We start from the raw sequence: 11,751 nt of genomic DNA, 5'->3' as shown, positions 1-11,751 counted from the left end.
ATATATATATATATATATATGTGCATCAATAAGTGCAGCGGCAGGTTTTGCTGTAAGGCCCCCTAGCTGGTTTGTCTGCCCTCTTGACATTGTACACTGAATGTATTTCAGTTTTAGCTGGTGTTACTGTGATGTCTGATTGTGCTAATGGGGTTGTTTGTTTAGTTATGGTGTCATCTCTAAGCTTGTGTTTGATCCTGGACACATTTCTGTGTAGAACATCTTAACAAATACATGATCTGCATGCTGATAATTGGGATAAAAACTTTCTGTATTTTCTTTATTAGATATTCTTCATGTTTTATTTGGGATGAAAAGTTTAAATTGGCTCTGTGTGCATGATTGTTTTTGTCATTTCTTATAATAGGATATTTGAGGACAAAATACATCCAGATTTGATTATAAAACATCTCAACATCTGCTGACTTTGACCATACATACTTTTTTATCTTAAAGTTAGGGCTCTTTTATTTTAAAATATTAGATAATATCTATCTGTATATCTAGACATATATTTCCTGGTACTGAAATACAACTTAAAGTGTAAGCAAATACAATTCAATGATTTATCGTGTGTGTGTGTGTGTGTGTGTGTGTGTGTGTGTGTGTGTCTGTACATACTGTATGTCCTAGCTCCTGTATCACAGACATTTTATCCAAGGCACTTGAAGTTACTCAACACAAACGATACCTTTTATTATACAAACACATGTCTCCAAATGGTACAGCACTTTAACATGATTAGTCATTACTATCATACCAATGCTTGGCACAGTTGAATTGGCTTTAAACATGCTACTGAGGTTCCACACGTCATAAATCTAAATCTTATAATAGGAACGCAGTAAATGTGAGAGAGTTACTGCAACATCACTCCATCAAGCAGACTATTTAGGTTGTGCAGTGTGAAGTAGATTGACGGTAGTGTTAAGGCAAACACCGGAAAGCTCTAAACTGGGACTTTTGCTATAACAGCTTCATAGTGGAAATGTTTTGGGTTTTAAATAGCTCTGGACTTAATACTTTTTACAATTATTTATTGAAATGTTAACAAAACAAGATACCTTTCTAGATAACTTTCTATCTGTCATTTAGTTAACACAAAACACCCATTGCCCACAAAAATACAAACATCTGTTTAGCAGTGGTTTAAGCATTAATATACTGTATATTCAGCCTAATAAATGTGACATTTCAGTGAGCAGCAGAGAAGAAACCCATCCATGTTATTTGTTTTCAGGTATTACATCAGGGGCTTTTGCTGTGAAACTTCACTGACCTTCTGATATTCTCTTAGATTTACTAACACATCTGCTTTTATTATTTTTTCTATGAGAAATTAGTACATTAGTGTAGTGTAGTGCAATTAATTATTGGCAAATATTAGTACATTGCAATTCCTGTGTTCAGGGTCTTCTCTCTGGACTTTTTCTTCCCCTCTTTTGTTCCCTACACGCGCACAGCAGATATTGAGCAGTAGATTACATATGAAAGGCTCTTATCTCAGACAGCATTTATGCAAGGTCATTTGCAGCAACCGACACACACACTGAATAGCAGCAATTGGTTGACTGTATTGTAAAGGCCATATTTTTATCTTTCTGCCCGATTTCTGCTGTTTGCTTGTTTCATCCGCGAGAAGAAGATGGGAAAAATGGTGAGTGTCTCTGTGTGTGTTTGTGTGTGTGTGTGTGTGTGTGTGTGTGTGTGTGTGTGTGTGTGTGTGTGTGTGCGCGCGCGCACATCTGCTACCTCGCTACGTCTGTCTGACAGTCACAGAAAAAGAAAAATGTTCTGTTCTGTTTATCACACCCTTTCATATCAACATATTGCTAGAGGCTATGAGGAGTGTTTGTTTTATTTTATTTTTCTCTGCAGGGTTTGTAGCGTAATGGAACAAAGCTTAGCTCGATACCTGCAGTGATTACTCTGTAGTTGCCAAATGCACAAGTTGTTTAACAGTCTTTCATACAAATATACCAGTTTCTATTTGTGAACATATCCACACTCAAGCATGATTTATAATTTTGCCCCTTACTGAATGAGTAATTCAAAACCTTAAGGCCCAAATAGCATTTAGTTTATCTTGCCATAAACACAAAAAAGGTTCAGGAATGTTGGTTGCTGACGTGAGTACCATTGCAAACAAAATAGTAGTTTTTTTCCTAAAATGGGCTGCACACATCTAAAGTACTGTAGACTGTCAAGTTTGCATTGGTTGACAGTTTGAAATACCTCCAGAGTAACAGTGAAAACAGACTCACTTTCGACTGGAACACTCATGACATCCGAAAAAGGTCATCCACAAGCTTAAAGGACTCTATGTTGCCCCCCGTCCTCTTCTCATTGGAGCATTATTCAGCCTATACTATTGTACTGTTCCAAGCACACTGTACTGTACTGTTACACAAGCAACACTACTGCCACGATAATTGTTCTCCCCACACCCGATCTAGCAGAACTAAATATTAAGGCCATTGCACACATTGCAACCTCAATAGCACAGGACATCACACGCCCATTCAATCACAATCTTACCCTGCTGCCCCCTTGGTGCAGGTACAGAGCACTGAGGAGCATAGCCATAGCCGCTTTAAATAATAGGCCTTGTTGAACTGGGCATACTGTTGTCTGTCATTGTGTGTTGTCACTGTGTGCTGTTATGGCTGTCTGACGTGTACACATTGCTGTGAAAAGTAAGTCTAAAGCCTGCATTGACCGTTTTTGCAATCATTTACTTTTTGTTAGTTGTAGTGTACTTGTATAAACTGTTTAGTGGCTTTGTTCTTAATGATAGTGGGATTGTTCTGAATAGTCACACCTTCAGTCTTATCTGTAGTTCAGGTTGTGTTTTTGCTCCCTTGGTGCAGTATTGCATCTCAGCTGCTCCTTCTTCATGATGTATGTGCTCTTAAATGTCGACTGCTTTACTGCAGGGTTCAGTTCCTAACAGGGCAATCTGTCCTCTGAGGTGCTTGCCAAATCTGCATAACTTGGGTATTACAAAGAATGACTTACTGTAATTGCTCCTTTTAGCTGCACATCATATCAGGGTGGTTTGCTTGTCATAGGGATTTTCACGCAACTGTATTAATTATAGCACATTACTTAATATCAAACACCATTTAGATCCATATAGCGAGAGTGTCTACAGTTCTATTTTCACTAAATTAAGATGTTTACTTGTGAAATCATGTTAAACTTTTGTTTAGAGTATTTCGCCAAAGATTTTGCAGCGCATCTTTGTTGACATCAGACATAAATCACAGCAGGCCAGCATTGTTAATCCTATTGTATTGTGATTATGCATTATGGACCAACCCAACAAGACTTATTTCTTGTTAAGAAATAAGTCAGATTAAAACAGACTTAAAAGAAAAGAGCATTCTTTCCTTCAATTATCAGAAGTCCTGGTTTCAATTAGCAGTCTATACAGTAGCTTTTGATCACATTTGTTCATTTTAATGTGCATTGTCCTAGATAAAGCTTTTGTGGATTAATAGACACATTTCGTGGAAATCTGATCTGTGCTAAACATGGAACTGTGAACTTAAAGGTCCAGCATTTACACAAAGTATGATCAGATATATAGTACAAAGGAAGAGCACAGATTATGGTTAAGAGCTGAAATTATACAGTATTTAGTGCTATGTATGTGTTATACTGTATTAGGTAGGTGCACATATAAAACACTGCTGTGAACTGTTATTTTAAAAAGTAAAAGCTCCTCACTCTTGTGTAGTATGCATTGTGGTAAACTACCCTATATGTGTTTTGTGAATTTTTACAATGTTAAATTGATTTTACAAACATATCTGGACTAGTTAAAATATGCAGTTATGATATTGTGTCAGTTATGAAGAAATATTTTAGCCACTAGCCTAAAATCCAGAGGTGTTTTAGGCCTGGCATTTTTCAGAACATAAGTTGATGGTTAAAAGTCAAATTTAAAGGCCCCCCTAAAAAGAGTCCCGTGCTTAGCAGCGCCTCAAATATCCCCTCCTTATTAATATGCACTGCATTATGCTGTGCATTCTAGCATCCACTTGAAAGCCAATTACTGTTGAAAAGTCCACCACTTTCATCCTGCAATCTGCAACAACAGACATGCCTGCTAGTATGAATTTGGAATTTAAGTTTGCTAATCTTTACAGAGGACAATGTTACCTAAATGTAAAGAGAATGCAAATGCAGCTAAAAGAGTATTTGCATTATATTACTGAATATGGAAATTGAATGTCAATTGCAGATTTATGTTGACAAATATAACTATACTCTTAATATTGAATATTTATCATCAATCATCATCATCAATAAATTTTTGTTTCACTAAAGACAATTCTATTATTTATTACCATTATTTAGTCTCTTTTTTATTGAGGTTTTAAATCATTGTTGAGTTACTGTGAAACTATGTATGTATCATATCAACTTTCCTTAAATATCAGGTTAGGTTAGTTCTGATGGGACACCTAATATCATGGATGTATTAGGTCAGCATATAGTCAACTCTCTGCACATCCACCACGCTCCAGTACTTGGAGATAGTCCCTTAGATATATAAGAGACTATTAATGTCTTTTCAGCAAACACCACTACAGTATACATTTTCTAGCACTCCTTACATGCATATTTGTTTGTGTGTTTACTTTATAGATACTATTCTACAAAGAGAATGAAGTACCGTTACCATATAGCCACATCCAAACTTGATTTCTGTTTTTCTGTCTTGATTTCAGTCAGTAATTCAAAGGTGAAGGATTTGTGGTTTGTCATTGTATGTCAGCAACATTGCCATATACCTGGCACTGTTTGTGAATGAAGACACATTAAATCTCAGTGAAGGTCTCATATGTTAAATTGGCACAGCATCATCCATCACTGTTAAGTGTTTTATAGCACATTAATCATTATCGGTCATAAAGGAGTAGCCGGATTTTATACAAAGTATATGAAAGGATTAGCTAGCCTTGAGTCAGGCATCAACCACTTGTACATTCTAACATCTTAATTAAGTCAGTGACATTTTGACAAGGCATAGAACCAGAAATATTTAAAGTGTCATGATGTTATGACTTATTAAAAGTGTCTTGATCCTGTTTTGATTTTAGCTGGTACTGCTTCTGGGTGGAAGAAGCAAAAAAAAGGCTTCTGTCTTATAGTTTTGAAATTGCAATACCTCAAACGTTGTTCTAGTAGACCTATTCTGAGTCTTGGCATTCCCTGTCAAGTAAAAAAACTGATAGGCGGATTCAAAACCACAATAGTCTATCACTTCAGGCATCATGTTGCATTTCCTTCTGTGAGCATTTTTTAAATTGCATCTCGGCTGTGACCAGGTATGGTTGACACTGCATTTCTCAGAAGTTTACGGAGGACATGGTTTACACAGTTTTATCTGAAATGCATAGCTCTATAGTCTCGTGGGTAATGGTTGCCATGGTCTCTGCGCTTGGTTACTAGGACAGAATATTGATTTAATCCTCAAGGACTGTGGTCATATCCTTGGCAGTTCACCTATTGTTATGATAATAAGACATCCACGGGTGGCCAATGAGTGATAATCTTATTTTGGTCCTAGGAGAAATGAAAAGGTTTCTTAGAATGGTCTGGTGACATTTTAAGTCCAATAAAATAACCAACTCCATCACTGGTAGAGCCTGTAAAAAAAAAAACCCAACAACTCTCGTGTGGTCACACACATTGAACCATATGCTAGGACTGCTTTAGCCAGACTATCAAATGCTTTTGGGATTAGTCCATCGCTTGGAACTACAAAAAATTAAATATTTAACCCGCAAGAGAAGGTAATATAAAGATTTTAAATTAGATGGTTAATGAATTATTTATAATAATGAAGACATTTAACGAGGTGGTTAGGTTCCTATATTTGCTTTCTTTTTATGTATTTGCGTTGTTATTAAAAGGTTAAAACTCCACTGTGTATGTCAATGCAATAAACATGCAACCTGTGGCATTCTTTTATGCGAGCAAACATGTTGGCGGCAGCGGCTGTTGGAACAGATTAGAGAATAACACAGTGAAGGTGGTGTCCAGATTGAGAGACTTCCCTTGTGAGCACAGACACACAGGCAAAGCAGCCATTCAGCAGTGGGATGGATCCTGACTACTAAAGAGGAAGAGGGAGAGAGGGAGACTGAAAGAGAGAGTGAGAGAGCAAGAAATGGGGGAGTGGTGGGAGAGAGAGAGGAGGCGAAAAAGAGCGTGAAAGGCTCCACACGGCAGAATATAAATCTGTATGTTAACAGGACTAAAGCTGGAGGTCTCGAAACAGCTTTAGTGGCTGTGCTGGTGGGGGGGTGGTCATAAAACATCAAGAGGTGGTCTTCTCTATTGACTGAGGATCTGTGCAAATAAGGAAGTGGAACCCATGGAAGCTGTGAACGCCGGTTGTCAAGCACAGTGGTGAGCTGGTCGGAGGTCTCTGACCCCCTCATTTTCCTTTCTGGAAGAGAAGAGAAGCGCAAAAGAGACACGAGAGAAAAAGGAAGGTGGCAGCCAGGGAGCAGTGAGCCATTTCTCTCTTTATTACCTCCATTCACAAAACCATTGCATCCCATTATCACAGCGATGTAGAGGCATTCTCTCCGATTAGAGGAGGAAGGGTCCCATTGACTGCTGAGGCTTAGCACCTCTCTCCAAACGCTAGCCCTTTTCATTGCAGCCCCCCTCATCCCTCGCCTCTATCCTTACGTCTGCTATTTTATCTGTTCTTCTCTCTTTTCTTGTCCCTTGTATTCTTGTCCTTTTTCACACCACTCAGGAATCAGGAGGCATTGCGTTTTGGTAGAAGTGGGTGTTTCTGGAGCTGTCATTGTGTTTGGTGCCGCTACAAAGGACAGCTGAGCAGGGAGTGAGAGAGACAGCTTTGGAGATAATAACATAGCAGCTTGAAAGAAAAGGGGGGACCTGGGACTACAGGAACAGCTGACAACCACTGGATGGTGAATTGTGATGAAAAGAAAACTGTTACAGAGACTGACAACCATTTCAAGGTAGCTGTTTATTGAGACCATTACCACTTCTTAAGGCAATAAAGAAGCAGTGTGCTAAACCAACACTGCCGGTTGGGTTCTGCTATTGCTGTTGCTAAGCAAAGTCTTTAACCTGAAGTTCTTGGGGAGACAGTATTCAGCATCACTCTACAGCCATGAAAGGGAGCTCAGAGGAAAGCATTGAAAGCACCAGGCCCTCCAACCTGCAAGCTTTTGCTAACATATCCACCCTACATGGCATGAGTCACATATTCGCCTATGGGCACATGACATTTCGTCGATTTCTTTGGACTCTTTCCTTCCTTGGTTCGCTAGCCTTATTGATGGTGGTGTGCATGGACCGAGTGTCATATTACCTGGAGTATCCTCACGTCACCAAGCTGGATGAGGTGGCGGCAACTAACCTCACCTTCCCAGCTGTTACTTTCTGTAACCTCAATGAGTTCCGCTTCTCCAGAATCACCAGAAATGACCTCTATCATGTGGGAGAGCTTCTGGCCCTCCTGAATAATAACTATCAAATAGCCAACCCACACTTGGCTGAGCCTGAAGTTCTGGCTGCCCTAAAGGATAAGGCAAACTTCCAGAACTTCAAGCCCAAACTGTTCAACATGACTGATTTTTATAACCGTACAGGTCATGACATCAATGAGATGCTACTGCAGTGCACCTTTCGAGGAGAGGATTGCTACCCAGTGAACTTCACCACGGTAAGTACTCATGTGTGCATGCTTTCTTATCTTAACATGCTGAGATTCTGCAAAGTATGTTTGCTGGTCTATTTCCTGCCAGACCCGAAAGCCTGTCTCTTTTATGTCCAAATGAGCTTAGGCTGACTTTTGGCTGGCTTAAATGCATTTTCATACTCTAAAAGTCTAGTGTTAATGCTGTGGTTGTTATCAGTGTTGTCAGCGCTTGCTGTTGTTGCAGGTGTTGCATTGTGTACTATAGTTTATTCTTGTGCTGTGCTGAGAGCAAATAGTGCATGCATCTTGTGATAAGGGTAAGGTCCTAAGGTGAAGTGCTGCAAAGATTTCCCGCTTTTGCTTCTGCTTCCAAGAAGAGGGAAATCATTTTTGTTAGGTGTTGTGTATCCCCATATCTTGAGGAAATACTCCCCCCGCCCCACCCCCCATTAGGTGTCGTACAAGGGCAAATAGGTAATTTAAGCATGCAGACAAACATTTGTTTTGGTATATCTGACAGATGCTTTAATAGCATTGTTTAAATCGAACTTCCTAACTGATGTTGCGCTGTTATGAGGTTGGGTTCAACATGTTGTTGTCATTATTTGCCTAACTTGTTTAACTTGTTTTATCAATATCCGTCATTGCTGCTCTAAATTATATGTTAAGTGTTTTTCCACAACAGTAGAGGAAACAATGTAATGTTTGTTGTGTGTTTTGAATCATGAACAAAAATTATTTTAGAGAGCATTCAGAAAAGGTGTTGTGGTGCTGAGGTATCACCATGCAGTCATCATTACATTTGGCTTTGTATCCAATTAAGCATAACTCTTCATTCACCACACAGTATGAATGAAGTTCACTAAACTGTAGATGGTTTACTTTTAGTTTGTTGTGTTATCAATGAGTCGTCATTCATTGAAGGCCATTGCATGTAGCTGATAATTGCCTATTTAATGATGAAGTATTATATTGAAAAGTAGTTTGAAATAGACACAATAACACTGTAGTTTCATGTGTTGATAAGAAGTACGGGAATATATTAGTTATACTGTACAAGAGAACTGGATCAGGGTGATATCATACAATATATCATACAGATCTCAACACACCCAAGTACTGCAGCTGAATTATAATATACACTGCTAGACGTGACTGTATATTTAAAAAAAGTGACACACAAAGAGTGTAGGTAATGTAAAAGTCGGTGTATCGTATATTAAGATATTTCTCCAAACGTTTTTCCTGCCATGCGTCTTGTGCTCTCTTACTGCCATCCTTTACTTCCAGCCCATTTTATTTGAGTGAAATAGAGACACAAAAAGCAGTACGCAAATCACTCCTTGGCTTAGCTGGATTGCCCATTATTTTATAGAAATCACTGAGTACTGAGTACTGTTCACTGGCCAAAAATGATTCAATAATAAAGGTGCAGTCTAGGGATAGACAGCACTGCAAAATCACTTGTTTCTGTTTCACCTCCCATTTGTAGATAGAGACACATTATTATTCTGTTTTTGTGTCCTATATCCCATCTCTTAAAGTGCATGTTTTATGGAGTAACACCTAACTTCTCTCAAGTGAGTCTGTCCACTCTCTCACAAAAATACGATTTCTCCTGATCTACCCCATATCTTTAATCAACTCTGAAAGAAATCCCTGCACAAGGCCAGTTTTTAAGTGACTGACTCTACAATCTTCAGAGTTGATCAAAACTCTACTCCACTGTAGGAGATAAAACACTAATTTAATAATGCTGTTCAGTCTTTTTTTTCCCCTTTCAATTTGTGTCACTAATAATGTGAATTGGGAATGTCCCCATTTACATGTTTGTTTCCAAGCAGCACTCAAGAGTGTCTTGAGAAACAAATCATTCATGGGAAGCTAATTGCCGTTGTATTGCTTGATTGAAAGTTCTTGCAGTCAAATGAGCTAGTGGAAACAGTTAATGAATTTGGGTTTGCTGCATGTGTACTTGTTTTTGTTGGGCACATTTGGCGGTCCAGCAAACTGTGAACTTTCACCTGGCAGTGAATTACTGGCTTCAGATTTGAATAGGCTTGTTGATACCCATCCATCACTGTGGTGTGTTGTTTGGATAGAGTGGTTAAAGCAGCACCACACCATGCTGCGTTATGCTCTCAATGGGCAGAAATGTGTTTATCGGGACTTGGAGGGGTGCCAGTATACCATATCTAGCAGAATGTTTGGTGCTGCATTTGATAATAATCTCACACAATTAACTGTGAAAATTGAGGCTTGCTCACTAATAAAGTAACTGAGTTCATAACCCCTTTCATTGGGGAAAAAAACATCTTGGCTGCTGTTTATTAGAAATGAAATAAAGCATGAAATCAGGACACATTTCTATTATACCAGGTTCTGTTTTTGTTTACTTTATCTACTAATATGTGTTCATGCTGTTTTCTTTTCCAAACACAGCATCACTATTCACTGGCACTATCCTGATATTTAGATGACTACTACAGGAAATTTTCAATTACCCCACAGACATGCTGAGAGGAAGATTTACAATGCAAAGGACTGTGGGAGTGATGAGCTTTGACCTTGAATAAATGAAGGAAGAATTCCATTAAGTCCGGGTTATGAAGCAGTTGGGAAACAAAGCATTCAAAATGTTTTGCATTGTAATGGATGGGTGGGCAACGGGAGAATGGCAATTTGTATTTCCAATGCTATTAACCACTTTAATCCCTCTTAATGATTTTATGTTACCAATGTCTGGAAAAATTGTGATTTCTCGTGTTGACCATAGCCCCAATTTTTAAGAACATTTTATACCACAAGTTGAAATTCAAAATAGCCACTTGAGCTTGTTAAAACATGAAACGCTATCAAAGAAGTTAGCTCTCTAGCGCCCTGTCAGTTCTTAGGTCAGGACAAGCTGGTTGAATTTTTAAAATGTTTCCAGGCCAGTTGTTATCTTTTTAGAATTTTGTGGTTTTTAGATGAACATATTCTGTAACCTGTGGATTCTTAAGCTTGAATTTCTTCCACCGTGAGCTCACTCTTCAAAATGATGAAACAGATTCAACACAATCTCTTTGGTGATGTATAAAAATCTACCTTCCAGTCTGACATGAACCAGAGTTCAAATCTTGTCCTGAAATCTCACAAAAGCTGCTTTCCATCCCTACTATAATAGTAATCCTAAAACCTCGACTAAGGCTTTTTCTGTTTAAATATCATCACATCATACCACATAAATATCAGGATTAACCCAGTTCTCTCACCATATTCACAGTAATCCACCTAAATTGTTTAATTTAACTTACAGGGGATTATACATGTTCATACAGCAGATATTCCTAAAGTGGTATTTGAACTTAAATGGCTGTATTTCTGTCAACAAAAATTACCTTAATCAATATGTATGTATTTACTTGCTGTGGCTCTGAACAGCCACATGACGCTGATAGCTTATGAGTAACGCTGTATGTGAATGGCACGTCAGTCGATGACAGTAGAACTAGTGAACAAAAGGTTGATTATCATAATCTGATAATGTATATGTAACGCTCCATTCTTAAGTCTTGACAGGTCATGACAAGTCTCTCTAGGCTACATTTCTGTCCATTTCTTACAGTGTGTGTAATATCAGTATTCATCATCACATTTTGCTGAAGCTCAGTCTTTTAAGATGTGAGTTGTCTTTCATCTTATCATCCAAATGACAGCAGGTGCCAAGGGGATGAAACATGGCTACAGTTGAGACGAGGCTGACTGACACAGTGTGACTTGTGGATCTACACATTGGATATTTAAAAGGTCCTCAACATTTGGAGGCTCCTGTCCACTCTAAACAGATTGATGCTAGAGCCAGACGATATTTCTGCAGCACTAAAATGATCTTATCACATATAATGAATGTCAGCAGTGATGTATATGTTGACTGATCTGAACAAATAGGGTACACAGTGCAGTAAAACACACTTTTAAGTACTTTGAAAACAGTAATAAGTTTATTGTTTGCAGTGCAAGATTTTTTTAATCTGCGGCAGCTGAGTTGGCAGAGTGAAATATCAGTT

General features: G+C 38.4%; 1 protein-coding gene across 1 annotated transcript in view; it reads left to right on the top strand.

The window, feature by feature from the left end:
* The first annotated feature begins 7,339 nt into the window (after positions 1-7,339).
* LOC123972468 overlaps positions 7,340-11,751 on the top strand; it is a 61,213-nt gene continuing 56,801 nt past the window's right edge. The window contains exon 1 of the mRNA XM_046051982.1: positions 7,340-7,726. Coding sequence (XP_045907938.1) covers positions 7,340-7,726 — 387 coding nt within the window. The remainder of the gene's footprint in view (positions 7,727-11,751) is intronic.

The sequence above is a fragment of the Micropterus dolomieu genome, linkage group LG06 (genome assembly GCF_021292245.1).
Source record: "Micropterus dolomieu isolate WLL.071019.BEF.003 ecotype Adirondacks linkage group LG06, ASM2129224v1, whole genome shotgun sequence".
In the NCBI taxonomy this organism is placed as follows: Eukaryota; Metazoa; Chordata; class Actinopteri; order Centrarchiformes; family Centrarchidae; genus Micropterus; species Micropterus dolomieu.
Note: the sequence above shows the minus strand (reverse complement) of the source record. Positions and strands in the feature narration are given on the sequence as shown.